An 18585-nucleotide genomic window follows, 5' to 3' on the forward strand; every position below is an offset into this window, starting at 1 on the left:
TTTTCCACTAGTAACTGAACAAAAAAAAATTAAACAAAATGCCTCATATTCCCTGTTCAGTTCATGAAGATTAATCAACATGCAGTTTTATTGCCCGTGGCTATTGAATGGAAATGCCAGGAACAATGTGGTGTTGTTCTATTGCCCTTTTATTTTGGTGATGTAATAAAACCTCATTTGTTGACTGCATAACAGTAAATACTTGAAAATCGCTCTAGGTTAGCAGGCAGCTGGCTCTGTCAGATTATGTTGCTTAGTTCAGTACTGTAGGTTAAATCTTGTGTTCCTTTGGATTTTGGAAGACAGCTAACCTATTTCTGCAAGAACATTGAACTCCAGAACTGGTAAGGAATTGTGAAGCATGTGGTGAGTCTCAACTGCTGTGAAACTTCTAGAGCTTTAATTTAGAAGAACTTTCTTGTTTCTAAACAAATAAAATTTGTTTTTCATCTTTTGCACTCATCAAAGCCATAAAAACAGTGGAGAAGAACTAGTTTTGTTGTAGAGAAAAGGATTTTCATAGATCATGTTTAAAACCTTTTGAAAACATCACAACAAGCCATGGTTTGCCTTTAATTCCGACTGCACCTGGAATAAAAACATGTGGACAATAAGAAAAAGAAGCTAAAATGTGATCACGGGAAGACGCCACTGCTTTATATTACTATGGAAAAACTGTATGTGTAGAGTCATGAAATAATTTTAAGAAAATATTCTAATAAAAATGGAGTCAACAGAAATGCAAATGTTTTGGAAAGTATTTTTTTCCCGTCATAGCCAAGGATTTTTAAAATTAACTGAAATGTAAAACAAAAATTGTATTTTGAGAATCCCTGTTTCCTGTTACCTGGAGACAGGGCATGTTTGCCTTCTGCTATGGCAACAGGGCCATGCGAAGCACAGTACCCCGTTAGCTTGGAGTTTTGCCACAAGGCAGATGAATAACTACAAGCATAGTATGTGGGTGCTGCCTTCCTAATGTTTGCAGCTTTGAGCCTGAATCTTAAAATAGTTTTGACTGTTTCAACTACAGCTCTGACATACACAGTGAATAGAGAGGGGCTTTAAAATGCCCAAATGCCAAATCCAGTGTTTAGAGTCATACCTGCCATAGGAAGAGAGAGTTGGCAACAGCAATAAGGGAGTAGTTAGGTGCTTTGAAAATGCTTGGTATCTGCTGCTCAGACTTTCAATCTAATCCTTTAAATCATTTTTTGGATATCTAATCTCTCAGATGAATCAGCTCTGGATTTTCTTTGTTTTGAGATTTTTCACATTTTACAAGTTTTCATTGAGTACACCTTTCCAGTTTGGTTGCTTTCTTAACAGTGTTTTGAAATCACTGGTGTATATTTTTGTATTGCTTTGTAGCTTTTTCTCCTCTTGTGGAATACACACGTTAAATTTGGGATGGCTCACATATACATCTAGAAGGACACCTTGATTCCAAACAAGTTTTTTTAAAGGGCTAAGAGATGCAAAAGGATCAGTCACTTCCCTGTTGCCATCGGTAGGAGTTAATGGGGAATTCCTGAGGTAACTGGAACCAACTCTCACAAGCAGACCTTCTAGCATCATGGGGTTTATTGTGCCCAGACTGTCCCAGACAGCACGGCATGTGTGTGAGAGGAGTATTGCTGCTTTGGAGAGGTGCAATGCGGGGTTGGGAGTGTGAGGCATGGGCTGGCAGTGGGTTGCTGTTGGGAAGGTGAGGGTAAGGAGCTGAGCAAAAAAGGGTTTATTAGGCAAGCTGCAGCACAGTATGAGCATCCGCATTGCTTCAGAGACAGGGCAGTTCCCAAACTGTACTGAAGCTTTTGTAGGACACAAAGTTGTGTCTAATTATTTATCTGACAGAGCTGGCTCTATACAATTTAGAAGCTTCTGTACTGTGCTGCTCATCTAGGAAGTGCTGGAGCAGGCTCCTTATGGCCCCACTTGTGTTAGGGACAGCACACTGCTGTAGTGGTGCACCTGGGCTACAAAGTGTGTCAAATGCAGCGTGGGGTATTCACCCTCTTCTCTCTCTGCTCTAAATACGTGCAGAGCAGTACTCTTGCTGACCTCCTTTCCAGCCTAGAGCACATGCTTTTGGCAGTCAGCAAGCCCAGCAGCTTGTATGATGGCTACCCATCGCTGACTGATGGTTAAAATGAGAATACATGGAAATGTTTCTCAGCTGTCATGTATAGGCAGATGCACTTAAAACCATGTAACCTGTTGTGCAGCTTCTAACTGAACCCGGAAACAAAACCAAGTAAGTAGAGTGTCTTAATTTCACCTGGTTACTAAAATGCTCTTGCTGAACACTGTTTTCAGGAGGCCAGCTGGATGGGTTACTCTCTGCTATTGTTCTTCAGCTTATGCTTCTCATTTTGCAGTTTTGCTTGAATTCATGAAGAGTTGTTTTTCTATTTCTCATACCTGTTTGCATTTTGTGTGCTTTATGGTGGTGGAGGTAATTCAATGACACACTCTATCCATTATTCTAGATAAATGCATGTATACAAATGTGAAGGTAATATGTTCTGTTAATGTAAGCGATATAAACTAAACGTGGAATGCATTACACTTTAAAAATGTGCCTGCAAGGGATAAATGGCATCAATTAAAAACACACGTGATATCTTTTGTGTTTAGAAATAAGCACTGCAATGTTTAACTCAGTGGAATGCAGTATAGCATACGTACTGTCGTGATATGCATAGATACTGTCATGATAAACAAAATGCTGCTGGGGTGCAGGTTGAAGAAGAGAAACTTCAGAACATCCTCAGGTCCTTAGCATAGCTCACATAGCTTTATCTAAAAAGAAAAAAAAATGTTTACCAGACAGTCTTTTACAGAAAATACAGAAAAGGTTTTTCTTAAATATTTGTCTCTGTGTGATAATTTGAGGGAAGAACTAATGTAAACTGAAAACCTCGGACTGTAAATAAGTGACCTAGATTGCTTTCCAAACAGTTTAGGAGAATGGCAGAGCAGTGTCTTCTGTTATTAACGCTGTGGTTATCTGTGTGCAGTACTCCAGTATTTCCACCTGGCACATGCACTTCCGTGTTGTTCAGCAGTGTTTTGGGGCCAGGGTGCTTGACAGACATCCCCGTGTCTTCCACCATGACCAGTGGCTCTGAGCAGGCTCCAAGAGGGACAGCTTGGCTGGCTGAAGTTGGTCTAACTCCTGTTCCTGATCTGGCAGTGGGTTGTAAAGCCATTTCCAGTTGTTTTCCTGTTTGTTCCTCAGAAAATGCACGTCTGCTTAGATTAATCCCGTTGAATTTTAATCCTCTCTACTCCCTTTTGCAGGGCTCTGATCTTGGTACGTTAGGAAGAGGTCTTTTCTTCTAGTCCTGCTGCAGTTAGTGCTTTTCTTTGCCTTTTTTGTTATTTCTGTCATTCTCTGGGTTTCTTCTATCCTCTGTGACATTTATGTCAGACTTTCCCACACGGGTTTGCAGTACCACATACAGGAACACATGTGAAACAGTGTTTGTCCAGTGTAGTGCTCTTCAGGGATCCTTTGATATGTTAAAACGAATTGTATTTAGTGCATGCATCTGTGTCCAGCTGGTTCTTTAGATCCTGCTTTCTGCAGGAAGGAGTGGACTGTGCGCTTCGAAATGTAAACAATGTGGATTTTTTTTTTAAATTCCAACATTATTCTCTTAAATTTTTCTTCTGATACAGCCAGCTATCAGTGAATGGTTTGTATTTAGTATTACTTTTTTGCTATGCTGCAGAAGTCAGGCTAAATACAGCTTGTATCACTCTTACATTGAAAACTTTATATGGCCTCTGCTCTCAGCCATCCTCCAAAAATGTACACTTTATGAAATTGTTTAAACCTAGAAGTATCCCCAAATGCTGCTGCTTTCCTGTTACTTGTCAGCATCATGTAGGAGATGCATGTTCACGTGCTAGGAACACTGGGATTACTATTTCTTGACTTTTGAATACTTTGCTGTGCAAACATTATTGCTATGGACGTGGCACAAAATACACTTGAGATAAATCATGTATGTTACAGTACACAAGGCTTAATGGATTACTTTTCCATTGCTCATTTTAAATTAAAAACACTAGCTTCCTGTTTTTCTTCTGAAGTCCTGTCCATCTGAGCTCTTGTAATTTCTAAAATAGCCTGTCAAAAAAGGAATTCAGTAAAGTGACTGAAAAGTGACTTCTACTTAACCTTTCTTTTTATAAGCAATTGGCTGCGTCCTAAATAGTTGAAAACATTCTATTTTTAGGCCCTAATTTGGAGAGCTGATATTTCCACATTTGCTTTGTCATAGCTGGTAGTAGTTGCTAAATTATGAAATCCTGGAACAATTACAAAAGCTAGGAGGATTGCTAAGCTTCCTACCAGAATGTGTTAAGCAGCTCTATGCATTATACATTTCAATTTATAATAAGGCAGTCTAGCTGTTAGCACAGACACTGAATTATATCAAGTTGTCGTGGTTTAACCCGGCCGGCAGCTAAACACCACGCAGCCGTTCGCTCACCCTCCCCCCTCCCTCTCTGGGACGGGGGAGAGAAATGGAAAGTGAAGCCCGTGAGTTGAGATAAAGACAGTTTAATAAGACAGGAAAATAATAATAACGAAATAATAATAAAAATAATAACAATAATAATACAATGGTGATAATAGGAAAGTAATAATAGTATGTACAAACAAGTGATGCACAATGCAATTGCTCACCACCCGCTGACCGATGCCCAGCCTAACCCCGAGCAGTCCGGCCCCCTCCCCCCAGCTAGCCACCCCTATATATTGTTTAGCATGACGTCAGATGGTATGGAATACCCCTTTGGCTAGTTTGGGTCACCTGTCCTGGGTCTGTCCCCTCCCAGTTCTTACTGCACCCCCAGCCTGCCCGTTGGCAGGGCAGAGCAAAAGGCTGAGATGTCCTTGGCTTAGTATAAGCACTGCTCTGCAACAATTAAAGCATCGGGGTGTTATCAGCACTCTTCTCATCCTAAGCCAAAACACAGCATTCCACCAGCTACTAGGAAGAAAATTAATTCTGTGCTAACTGAAACCAGGACACAAGTTTTCACTACTGACTTGCAAACCAAGGGCTATCAGCTTCTTGGATAATCACCAATAAGGACAGCTGAAGAACAGATTTAGTGTGCCCTCAGCAAGTTTGCTGAAGGAGTAATGTTTTTAAACTAAAAGAGGGAAGATTTAGATTAGATATTAGGAAGCAATTCTTTACACAGAGGTTGGTGAGGCACTGTCACAGGTTGCCTAGAGAAGCTGTGGATGCCCCATCCCTGGATGTGCTCAAGGCCAGGCTGGATGGGGCTTTGGGCAATCTGGTGTGGTGGGAGGTGTGCCTGCCCATGGCAGGAGGGTCGGAACTGGATGATTTTTAGGGCCCCTTCCAACCCAAGCCATTCTATGATAATAGATGAAAAGTTCAATATAGGTGTTCTGTTATACAACTCTTCCGTACCTTTGCATTTTAAAATAGCTTTCTGAAGACGTCAGTATGGAATTGCATATTGCTATAAGAGGAGGAAATTACGATGTAGCTGGTCCTTATATGACCTCTTTAATATCCCAATGCACCTTACACATTACTGTGTTTATGGAGTTGTTTTAGTACTGCTGCTTCTGAGGTAGTACATGTTATAAGGTAGTATAAGGTAGCCTTCGCTGTTCTTGTTCTGTGTTGCTAGACGTGAAAAAAAGGAGGAATACTACCTGAAACTGAAGTTGTGGGTCTGAAGAGTTATTAATTGGCTTATTTTTCTAACATAATGCCAACTTTGTTTTTCAGAGCCATGGTGTCATGGAAAGGAATATACTTCGCAGTTGCACTGTTCTTGGGAAGCTTTTTTGGAAGTATTTTCATGCTCGGTCCTTTTCTACCTTTGATGTTTATCTCGCCTGCCTGGTACCGCAGGATCACTGACTGCGTTGTGGCCACCTGGCTCACACTTCCAGTGGTAAGTTGCAGTTTGAGCCAAGTTCTGGACAACTCTTCTAAGTCCTACCATTTATTTTGTTTACTAACACATTTGATTAAAACAAAAATTCAACTTTATTATGGTTTTGTTAATCAGGCCTCAACTTTCTTGCTAGCTGTGAAGGCTTAGGCTTTAGCTCAGTCTGTGTTGCAGATTGTCTGTGTTCCTGCTTAGAGTCCCCCTCTCCTACAGTTTAATGTATGTATAAATTAACACCACGTGACGGTTATACTCTTGAAAAAGCCTTTTAATGTTACCTCTATCTAATGTTAGATGCTAATCAGAGAAGGGTAGGTGAAGCACTAGAAAGCACAAGGGTTCTTTTAAATTGCAAAGATTCCTAAATGAGTCTTCATATAAACTCCTGCTTTCAACTGTGCTCCAACTCTCTAATTATGAAAATAATTTACTGTCTGGTACATTGTTCCTGACCTTCGCTGTTCTCATACTTAATCCTTTTAGAATTTAGTACTTGTAGTTGTATTAGACAATTTCAGGTCAAAAACAACTTCCTATAGAAATGAAGTCTTCCACATTGCATCAACTTCGTAGCTGGGAGTCTGGAAATCAATAACAAAGCTTTTCTCTGAATTGTTCCTGAGGAAAGTATGAATGGGATCCATCTCTTTGTTTGTCATCTGTTCCTCTACGCCTTTTCAGATATTTTTTTCCCCCTGATGTAAAGTGCTGTATTAGTGCTCAGAAATAGATATCCTGTTCCCTAAGTCATACGTGTAAGTAATATCTGTTGTCTATCCCCATTTCTTGGGAGTGTATACCTCTTGTTTGCATCCTTCCAAGTTTTGAGGCTTATTTTATGCTTTGGAATGGCACTTCTTAGATCAGTGTGTTCACTGGTCTGTTTTTTAAACTGCTTTTTTAAACTGTGGGGTAGAGGCCCAGGCTTCAAGGCAGCACTGTACATTTGTACAGATTTAGATGTACATCACTGTGCTACAATCAGGCTTATTTATTTTTTTGCTCTCTCAGCTGTTCTTTCTGTAGATGGATTCTAGCCATTTTTACAGTTGGAAGTCTAGCACAAACACATTGACCATGTGGATCCAAGAAGAAAGCAAGGCAGCTTCAAATACTTTTTCAGACCCAACAGTGTTGAGCAGTAGATTATTTGTGCAGCTGTTCTCTACTTAGACTTTATCTACCAAGTTATGATTCATACTGGTTCCCATACTTTTATTCCTACATTCTGGGAAAAACAGGGAAAAGTAACTTAATAGTGGACATGGATCATAAAAGAATGTTTTTTAATGTGTGCTATTTTATTATTCTTTCCTCTTTCATTACACAGCTGACTGTAGTTGTGGAAAAGCTGTCTTTTTTATTAGAAAACAGAAATCTGTTTACCAGTGATAATGTGTACGAATAAATGAAATGATGTCATTGAAATTAATTTTTATTGCTAATGGGCTGATGCTTTTCTTTGGGGAGTGAAGTCATAATATTCAGATATCATTTCTAGGCCTTGCTGGAGATGGTGTTTGGTGCCAAGGTGGTTGTCACTGGTGATGGGTTTGTTCCTGGAGAAAGGAGTGTCATTATCATGAACCATCGCACCCGAATGGACTGGATGTTCCTGTGGAACTGCCTGCTGCGATACAGCTACCTCAGACTCGAAAAAATCTGTCTCAAATCCAGTCTGAAAAGCATTCCGGGATTTGGTAGGTCGCTAAACTCTTTACCTGGGAAGTAAAATGTGTTTAAAAATTCCTTCACCCAGCACTGTTCGTACTCAGTTAAGTTTAAATTCTATTTTAGTAATTAAAAAAAAAAAATTGTTTAAAATATATGTAGTGTATTGAGCGATTAAATCATGTATCTCCCAGAGGACACATGAACTGCATGCTTGAGCCTTTCTTTTTAAAAAATTGCTACATACTGAAAGCATTTTTAAAAATTGTGAAAAGTATGTATTTTATGCTTCTTTTCAAATTACTTTTCAACACCTTCATTTTTGAGTCATTTCACCCCATATTGCACATGCTTTTATCATTCTTTTCTTCATTATCCAATCTATACTATTGAGAAGATTAGAAAAAAAATAAAGGAAAATCACTGAAGGCAAAACAAAAACTGCAAAGTTGAGGTTTCATTTTAATAGCTGTAGTTCTAAATCAAACTCAGTTGCCCAAAATATGCTGTACAGGATATGAAATAATCTATGATGTAAGTTGGGAACAGATCTGAGTTGCACATATTCGGAGAAACCTTTTTAAATAGACCAAAAACTGTTGCATAAATAGACTTACCTGAAATAAAAGCATCTCTTTGCATTTTATTTGTCTCTGATTTATTTGCCTTTTTATAAAAACTAGCTTGGGCTAGGATATGCATCACATTTATGATGTTGTAAGAGTAAGCTTATTTATGGTTCCCTTTTGTCAGGCCATTTATCTGAATAGATCATTTTGGCAGGATCCCATAAGGAGGAACTCTGACACCGTTGTGCTTTTATTACATTCACTCACTAGGTCTGTAGTCCTCTAAGTAAGAGCTGCAACTAGGGAACATACTTCCCATTTTTCCTGACATTCAAGCATAATGTTCAATTTTACATGAGACAAAGATATCTCTTTTAACATTACACATATATTTAGATAAATGTTTTCATAATACACCAGAGATGTTCTGAAATACTGGAATCTGCTTCCTTTGCAACTTTTTAAAGAAATGTTGGAAGGTGGAATCCAGGATTATAGTCTGGAAGATTAATAGATTAATCTCTTCAAAAGTATCCCCTATTTTTTGTGTAACAAAACATTTATATGTGTGCACGCTTAGTATTAGAATGTCTTTAATAAAATTGGAAGGTTAGCTCCAGAGTCTGGGATGTTACATATGCTTGGCAAAATCTGGTTCCTGAAAATGTACCAAGAGTTGTTTAGAAACTGATTTTTTTTCAATTCATAGTTAGTACATATTGGTGGGGTAATAATACAGATAAGTGTTCATAACAGACAAACCTCTTAATCCAATCAGTGAGATTAGAATTTCTCCCACTTACCTCTAATGGCATTTCTGTGTTATGTGACAGACCTTTTGTAGGTGTTTGTCAAATTTTGTTGTTTGTTAAACTGTGTCCTGTGTTTTTTACAGAAAGGTTTTGCTCATTTTATAAGCTTTTGAAGGCCAGAATGTAACTTGAAAATCAGCTGGACAGTTTCAGTGCAGTTTCACTGCAGCTATAATTTATACTTTAGGTATTTGTCGTTAAGGTATAATATTTCTGGAAATGACACAACTGAATAATTTCTTCCAATTCCATCTTTTATATATTTACATGAATTAGTTATATATACTCAGAAATAGAGAATTATGGAAGTATCAATATGTCAGCTAAATGTAACTCTAATAAATCTTTACCTAATGGTAGCCTTACTTTGAGTTTGAGAAATATATTAGATGAAATTACTGTGTTGCTTTCAGCCCATTTTTCAGACCTTTCTAATGTTTTTTTTTGCAGGCATTTCATTTAAAATTGTATGTAATACAAGGTTTCTTTCATTTCTGTGTCTCTAAAAAGAGTATTAAGTGTTGCACATTTTGTTATCATAACTCCCGTCCCAGCCGTGGTGTAAAAATTAGGTCTACATCAGATTATACTGATTGAAGTGGTATATATGACAGGTGAAGGGCAAAGCTTGGAACAAAAATAGGTCCAGAGTCCTTGTCACCCCCTTTGTGGGTGAAGAGTGTACAGGAATCATATTTAATGAGTCTGTACAACAAGTAGGCAATTATTTCTGGTTACTTAAAATTGAAGGAGAAAATGTTTCAAGGAGAATCATTGAGTCGCTTATCTGGTTCTTAAGTTATTAATTCTTTGCATTCCACTGTATCAAAAAATTCGATTAAACGTGAGCCTTAAAAAAAAAAAAAAGGAAAGAAGCCCAGAAAAATGGATGGTCCTTTCTTCCTGAGAGTGTAGTTTTGGCTTGATAGATTGTGTGCAGTCAAGTGTTCATAAAGCAGTATTACATTTCAGTAGTCTCATTTTCAGAAACTTTCTTGCAGTATTTCGGTACAACTTGCCCAAGCTGGAGCCGGAGGAGAGCACTGTTCTGCTCGTGGCTGCTGCTGCAGTTTGTTGCATGACATCATCATCAGCTAATGACATATATTCTACAGTGTCAGTTTTCAAGGAGAATTTCTAATATCATTGGCAGTTTCCTGCATAGCTGACAAGATAGGACTTCTCTACAATAATAGACACATACAATGTATATCACAGAATCACAGGATGGTAGGGATTGGAAGGGACCTTGAAAGATCATCTAGTCCAATCCCCTGCTGGAGCAGGAACGCCTGGATAATGTCACACAGGAATGCATCCAGGTGGGGTCTGAATGTCTCCAGAGAAGGAGACTCCACAACCCCCCCAGGCGGCCTGTTCCAGTGCTCTTGTCATTGTCACCACAAAAAAGTTTTGTCTCCTACTTAAGTGGAACCTCCTATGTTCCAGCTTGCACCCATTGCCCCTTGTCCTGTCATTGGGTGTCACTGAGAAGAGCCTGGCTCCATCTTCCTGACATTCACCCTTTACATCTTTATCAACCTTAATAATGTCACCCCTCAGTTTCCTATTCTCCAAGCTAAAGAGACCCAGCTCTTTCAACCTTTCCTCATAAGGGAGATGCTCCCCTCCCTTTATCATCCTTGTAGCTCTGTGCTGGGCTCTCTCGAGCAGTTCCCTGTCCTTCTTGAGCTGAGGGGCCCAGAACTGGACGCAATATTCCAGACGTGGTCTCACCAGGGCAGAGTAGAGAGGGAAGAGAACCTCTCTCGACCTACTAACGCACACCCCTTCTGATACACCCCAGGAAAGAAACCCTCCCAGTCCTGTTCTGAAGGAATGAAGGAAGTTCTTACCTACATTGTATTTCTCTAGTTCAAAGCAGGCTTTCCTTGCTGTGTAGGTGTTGTATTTTTGTGTAGAGTTCGGTGCTGATAAAGCCTTACTGAAGCGTGGCATAGATACCATTATGTATGTATTACATGTGATTTGAAGCTGCATTTTTTATTTTTTTCAGCTCTAAAAAATGATTTAAAGGTCAGTGTGGCTGGGTACTTTACCTAGTAAGTTTCTGCACTGCTAACCATTTTGTAAATCTGAAGTGCTTCTACTTTTCTAAGCAATATTAGTTACCAAAAATGTGTGGAAATTCTATCAGAAATGTGTGAAATTCCTACAAGAAAATAATTTTAGCAAAGAAATGGAACTGCCTTGCTAGCTTTTTTTTTTATCTTCACTGTTTCTCTGCTATGTTTTCCTAATCAAAGATTTCTCAGAAAATTTGCAAATAAAAAGAGAATATTTTTTTACCTTGTCAAGTAAAATCTGCCTGTGCCAGGAAAATTCCTATTGCCCAGCAGAGTTTAGATGATCAAAAAACACTGTGCAAACAATCAAAATGTAATTACTTTTGTTGGACAATATGTTGCCCTAAACTAAACAGTAATTAACTGGGCAGCACCTTTCTCTGCAGGCTGCATATGAGCAGGTACTTCCTTCTGCTTATTTGTAAATCTTCCTTATTAGGAAAAACTTTCATTTTTTCTTGTGGCTTTATTGAATTCTTCATGTTCTTCTGTGCCTTCCCACTTGGATCCCCCGTCTCCAGACATGTCTCCCCAGACATGTCTCAAGTTTTGTTATGTGTTGTTCTTCCAGCAGCACAGTGCAGACAGGCTGTGGTGAGGAAATCAAAGCAGGAGCCTGTTTTCACTCTACTCAAAGGCTTAAGGCACGTGTCTGCAGGCTTGTGCTGGGTTTCCTGTCTCTCTTGAATCTGATGCAACAGTGAGCCATGCAAACAGTAGGCGTCTCCACTGCTGATGTATGGACCAGGTTTTTGATTGAAGGCAGGAATTTACATTCACGTCATGCTCTGTTGGAGGCTTTGAAACTGAATAACTGTGAAAGGTTATTGCACTTTCATAGATGGTAAAATAGTTTGGCTCAATGTGCTGTGCTGGAGGAGCTGGGGAGGAAAGCCTCTATCCTCTACTGTTGGTCATCTGAGTCGTAGATAATCTGTTCTTATTGGAGCAATGAGGGATGTTTTATCTAATTAGGTACACACTTAGAGATAGGGAGGGTAAAAACAAAACAAAAAAAACAAACAATGGGTGTTATGTTATAAAATCAAACCTGTTTTTTTGTTGTTGTTGTTATTGTTTTTAAGACTGGATGCCTCCCAACTCCTTTCTCATCCTCACCAACCCTCCTTTCATGACATTACTGCCTGCATTAAGTTCTTTTTAGCTTGTATATACCACCACTAAGGATAAGAATGGGATACTGCTGCATATATCTTCTTCTTGAAGGGCATTTGGGCAAGTAAGAGTCACGCCAGCAGCTGATTTCTCAGTAGCCAGAGGTGTTTTGTAAATTTGATGTTCATGTAAATTTGATGGTCAAAGAAGGATCACTGGAAGGAGTTCATTATGCAAGCTTCCATCAAATTCAAAGCCTTGGGCTGCCTGCAGAGAGGCAGGGAAAGGGTGGAATCTGGCAGGGAGTTTTTTTTTCTGTGCTTCTTTGCTGTTGTGGACTAAAATCATGCTTCCTCAGGAGCTGCTGACCTGGGAGAATATCAGCAGACTTCCCAAATGATCATTTATTTTGCTGCTTGTTTCTCTTCTTTCCACTTACATTCTCTGCTGCAATGAGAATTTGAGGACTGAAGAACTTGGGTCTGATGTGTGATACCAGACAATAAAATGGTTTAGCACAGTACAGTTTTTACATACATTAATTTATGGATAATGATTAGGGTACATAAAACATACAAAAAATCTATGTTTTGAGGTAAGAACGAGCGGAAAATACCAGAACGACCACAGAACTTTCCTAATGTGTTTTTCCACTCTGTCCCATGGAGCCTGCTATGTCCTTGGAGTTGTAAATGCTACAAGGCATTTCTGTTCCTGCTTAGAGGGTTTTTTTCCCCCTCGCTGTGTCCATTTTTATGAATTTAATTTTAGATTTGGTACCCTCTAGAGTAACTGCATGTTTTGGCACCATTTGGTATTTGGCAAAAATTGCTGTGAGAAAGTGTCCTCTTTAATATAACATACTTACAAGTAGGAAAATGAAGCACTGTTTTGTTCAATTTAAAATGCTGTGTTTGCTCCGTTGTAGTAAAAGATATAGTAGCAAGTAGAAGGTGGTTAAATGCCAGAACAGAGCATATTTAAATTATGTAAATTATATTTCAGTTACTTTAAAATTGACCTTTTTTTTTTTTTTCCTGCAAATGATTTGTTTAAATATGTGTAGCCTCTTCTGATATGGCTGTACAGGTACTTCTTGACACCGGGCACATGGTATATGCATAGATGCACATAAGATTTTGTGGTCAAAATTTTATGTTGTGTACAAGGGTTTTTAACAAACACAATGTACGAATTTGCTGAGACTATATTCTGAGCATATTCTTTCTTAATTCTCATGCCCATTTCCAGTATTCAGTGATCTGTATATCGTTCCTTATCTCAGGATCTGAGAATCATTAGGTGCAGATTGCAGAAGGCATAGTAGTTACGTGGGCTTCATCTCACAGAATCACAGAATTTCTAGGTTGGAAGAGACCTCAAGATCACTGAGTCCAACCTCTGACCTAACACTAACAGTCCCCACTAAACCATATCCCTAAGCTCTACATCTAAACGTCTTTTGAAGACCTCCAGGGATGGTGACTCCACCACCTCCCTGGGCAGCCTGTTCCAGTGTTCCATCTCCTTAGCTGATTTAAAAATAAGAAGTATCGATCCCACAATACAGGTTACAAATCTTTAATAGTACAATTAATGACCCTGTCCAATATAGAAGAGATTATACATCCTGGTTAATATATTATCCTGGCTGAATACTTATGAAGTTGATTTTAAAATTGGTGACTTTAATAATTTTTTTTCTAGCATATGCTCCTTGTAAGAACAGAATAGAAATGAATTCATGTAAAGAGGAGCTGAAATAAACTGCAAAAATGTTATGTAATCACCATCAAAGGAAAAACAGGCTTTGAGAATTGTGGTAAGCAAAGAAGTGAATAGGAAACTGATGGCTTTGCTTCATTGTATAATATCTTTTTGCAGGTTTTTTGATGAAATATAAGCTAGCTAAGTACAGTGAGTAGCTGCAAAGTTGCCCTGCAGAAAAAGACCTCGGGCATTGGTTGACAGCCGGCTGAGGCATTTTTTGTTTCCTCTTTAAAACTCCTATTACACAGTAACTAAATGCCTTTATTCAGAGACAAAGACAGGTGGGTGGAAAACAAAACGTATCTAATGCAATTTGTAAAATATTTTGTAATAACAGATACTGTGGAAGTATCGGAATAAAATGTTACTAAAAATTATTTTTAAATTTCAGGCTGGGCGATGCAGGTTGCTGCCTTTATTTTCATTCAGAGGAAATGGGAAGATGACAAGAGTCACTTTGAAAAAATGCTGGATTATTTCTGTGACATTAATGAACCACTACAGCTCCTTATCTTTCCAGAAGGAACTGATCTCACAGGTATGCTACATTTGTTGTCTTCTTGTGGAGTGGTCAGTCATGGAGATACCCTTTTGTTTCTGGTAACAGTTCAAAAAAGTCACTATTTCAATATTGCAGGAGCAATAGTGGGTTTTTATAGACAGTAGAAATTGTTGTTATTAATCATCATGTGCTGGTATATCTGATAGGCACAATCATAGTCCCATTGAGAGCCAGTCTTCCTAAAATAACTGTTAGTTTCAAAAGCATCTTGTGATTGAAATAGCTTTGTGTGGGTTGGTTCCTTCTGTCCATTGTATTGGCAAAAATAGGTTTCAAGACCTGGAATAAATCACTTTTCTGTTCCTATTTTCCGTATGATTTGGGTGAATAGCACAAATTGTTTTAGACCAACAGAAGGGTGATTGAAGATGAGAATTGATGATTCTATTAGATTTCTTGCTCAGTGTTTTAAGAGGAGAAAATGGAAATGCTTGTTCATTAGGCAATGTAAGCTGTCTGTGTTTGACTCTAAATAAAAATAAAAAATAGACCTAAAACAAATGTTAACATTATTACAGTAGTAAATTTAATGAGTTTAATCCCACAATATTTGCTTAATACTTAGTAAAATACCTGCATTAACGTAGGTCTGTCGTACAGCATCAGTAGCAAGCTGCTCACCAGTGCTGAAGAAGACTCAAATGTTGATAAAAAAAAGCATTTTATGGATGTTCTGTGGTTCTTCATGCCTGCAACAGTATTTGATAAGCATCATCTTTAAAGAATCAATTACGATTAGAATGACTGGTGACAACTGCTACTACTACTGCTGGCTGGTGGTGATAGTTTCCCCCAGTTCGTGGAGTTGCTGTATAAGTACAAGTGTATGGGCAGTCCAGAGAAGATGCACTGCAGGACAGAGTGATGGGCTGGGATGGTAGGGTGCTGTTTTTTTGTTTTTTTTGGGGGGCAGCTCTGCTGGCCTCTGATGTTGTAAACTGTCCAGTGTTTACAATGCTAGGTTCCTGTCAGTAATAAATGGCACCTTGGTACTCTGTGGTATTTCTTGGTGTTTCTTAGAAGACACTTTGTAGTAAGTTACAAAGTAGTAGAAAAAAAAAAAGATTAAAAAAATTGTGCATAATAAGATGTATAGGGACAGGCATGCGTGTACTCCCCCTTTTTTCAAAGTAAATAGCTATCCCTATGTAATGGTCTTCACAGGAAACATCAGCTCATATATTTTAAAATATAGAAGACTATACAAAAATCCCTTTGGAAGCTAATCCAACCAATGTTTGTGCAATATGTGTATAAACAAATGTCTTAATGTAATTTGTGTAACCTTTTGAAAAATGATTTTCAGAGAGCTGTTATATTATTGACGTGTTAGCATCTGTTGCAGCCTCATGTTCTGTCTTTTAAAATGAGAAATAAAGGTTTGTGCTGAATGGATGCTCAGTATCACAGGGAACATTTTTCAGAAATGGAGGGAATGTTTTCTGCTAACGACTTCTGATAACAAAATTCTTCTGGTGTTTAAAATTGAAAACAATGTTCCACATGTACTTCCCTGAAAAGGAGAATTGCTGTGCAGCTCTATGCTACTATAATTTTTTATCCTTTCAGAGGCCACATGACAATGATAGATCTGCTCCTCTTGATGATAAATTGTATAATGTTTTCTGGTATTTGAGAGTGAAAGATTTCAAGGGAATCAGAAGTATGACTGCTTACACATGGGCCACTGCCTGACCTCAGGTTGGTGAGGTACTTTGCATTGGAAGATGCTATGTAAATTTAAAAAGTAGTAATATCACAAACCCTGAACAATGTATTTGAAGACTGTACATGTATTTATAGGCTTTGAGGTAATGACTAGATAGTTATTTCTGATAGGTTGGTCATCTTTTCATTCTGGAATACTTCAAGCTCAAAGCTAAATTCATCAAAGGTATTTCATCGTAACTGCTAAAAAATAAGCCAAACTTTCTGAAGCTATGAAGAAAATAAGCAACTATAAGTATAATGCTTCCGGAAAGTTAAAATATAACCATTTTGCTAACTCTTGTTTTGCTAGGTGTTCCTTAGAAGACTCTATGTAGTAATTATTTACAAAGCAGTAACATTTAAAAGTGGCTATATTGCTCTTGGCCTGTTAAAGCCTCATTGCGTATGTCTGCACCCCTAGATGGTCTCTTCTTCACACCAATTTTTCATTTTTTTCATGTTTCCTTCCATGTGACATTCCCACACATCTCTCCTGCTGCTGTCTCAGCACAAGGCATAATGTGCTGTGGCTCATCCTTACCAATACACGTGGTAACTGACAGACAGCTGCATGCTGTGTGAAAGCCTAAAAGGCTAAATACCTGTGGAGTTTATGCCAGCTTTTCACATCATTAAGATCTCAATTATTGGGGGTTCCCCTTTTGTTCTGCCATTATTTTTTCTAAAATCTTCAGTGGAGTTTAATTACCTATGAAATTCTTGTCTCTGTCAAACTATGTTGGCAGGTGTCAGTAACTTCAAAAGTTAAGAGGGACTGGTACCATCATTTGAGAGTACTTGAAATCATAAGAGTATATGCATGCTTTTATCACAAGTCAGATTAAAGGAGAATATAGTACATAATATTCAAATTTCAGGTCACTAGTAGTAGGGAAAAAAAAAAAGGAAAAAAATAGTTGAGAGTTGATTAGAAGTAGTTATATTAAAGTTGTCCAAGTTGGCATTCCAGTAGAATGATGAGGGAAATTCATCACTCTTTTGGGTGACATCCAGCAAAATACATCAGGCTGGATAAAGATGAATATGTAAAAGCATGTGAGCTTTTTCAAGGTGAATTAGTACTGTTTACATGTTTCACAAGAAGCATAGACTTATCTTTTTGTTGGGTATAGGTCTTCGAGCAGTAGATCCCAATATTCTTTAAATTAACACAAATGAAGCTTGTTACTGTATTTTGGCATCTTTCAAAGTCAAATTCTAGAAATTCTTGTTTTAATTCAAAACTAGATCATATATTAAAAGTATAATCTGATACAATTTGGTTTAAAAATATTATGATTTTGTTCACTTTTTCTCCTCTGGTTTTCAGGGGGTTAAAAATCAGTTTTAACTTCCTAAAGATTTATAACTTGAAGATGAAAGAAATGTATTAGGCATAAGTTCTTTGTCCTGTACACTTCAAATGAAATTCAGAGGTATGGTGCTTTTATGAAATTGCTGACATAGGAACTTTTCCAATAACTTCAAGCAATAATGCAATTAATGGGATTTACCAACATAATGTTTTAGATAAATAGGGAAAAAATGTAATCAAGTGATTACATTTGTGATCAAAGGCAGCATAGAAGCAAAAAAAAAAAAAAAAAAAAAAAAAAGAGGTTGTGGCTATAACCCTTAAATTCTTGTTCTGTGTAAGTTGACAAGTGCACTGCAGGCTGAAAAAGTCATTTTAAACTGAAAAAATATGACTGCAGTAAACATGCAGGAAACAGATGACTTCAGTGGGCTTCAAATGATAATGCTTTTCTTGCAGTGTATCAACACAATGTAAGTGCTTGAATGCATCCTTGTTTCAGCACGTATTTTTGTAGGAGTACCTGTATAAAATCTGAGCTAAGTATTCATTTAATTTAAGAGTCACAGAAATTACTGCATAGTATGCAGGTTTAAAAAGTTACCAAGTGACATAATTGTTAACCTAAATAATAGGACCAGGCAACAGTGTAGGGAAGGTTTTACATCCATGTGTATGTAGTTGTTCTAATAAGGGTCATATCTGACACATACAGGATTTCCATGTGACTTTTAAAAAGAAGGAATTCCTCATGGCATTAACATTGAGTGTTTGGCCTGTTTTGTCAATAAAGCTAAAGGAATGTGGCACAATTGTAGCTGTTAGATGGAGGTAGCAGACACCCCTAGTTACACTGTATGCATTAGCATTTGAAATCTTGCTGGACACTTCTTGCCTTTAGAATTTGTATTGCTTTTGAAACCCATAAATGAAGTTTGTCCATAGAAATAAATCATTCTTCTTAGTCCTCCTTTTTATAGGAGAAAATGGAACCAAGGAGTTAAAATAAAAT

General features: G+C 37.9%; 1 protein-coding gene across 8 annotated transcripts in view; it reads left to right on the forward strand.

Moving 5' to 3' along the window:
• The window catches only part of LCLAT1 (lysocardiolipin acyltransferase 1), a 113975-nt gene that overhangs the window by 45629 nt on the left and 49761 nt on the right, over positions 1 to 18585 (forward strand). For all 8 annotated transcript variants that reach the window (XM_072035481.1, XM_027453650.3, XM_027453648.3 and 5 more), the window contains 3 exons: positions 5793 to 5961; positions 7463 to 7661; positions 14378 to 14524. In XM_072035481.1, coding sequence (XP_071891582.1) covers positions 5797 to 5961; positions 7463 to 7661; positions 14378 to 14524 — 511 coding nt within the window. In that variant the 5' untranslated portion in view covers positions 5793 to 5796. The remainder of the gene's footprint in view (positions 1 to 5792; positions 5962 to 7462; positions 7662 to 14377; positions 14525 to 18585) is intronic.

This window comes from Anas platyrhynchos, chromosome 3 (genome assembly GCF_047663525.1).
Source record: "Anas platyrhynchos isolate ZD024472 breed Pekin duck chromosome 3, IASCAAS_PekinDuck_T2T, whole genome shotgun sequence".
NCBI classification, from domain to species: domain Eukaryota; kingdom Metazoa; phylum Chordata; class Aves; order Anseriformes; family Anatidae; genus Anas; species Anas platyrhynchos.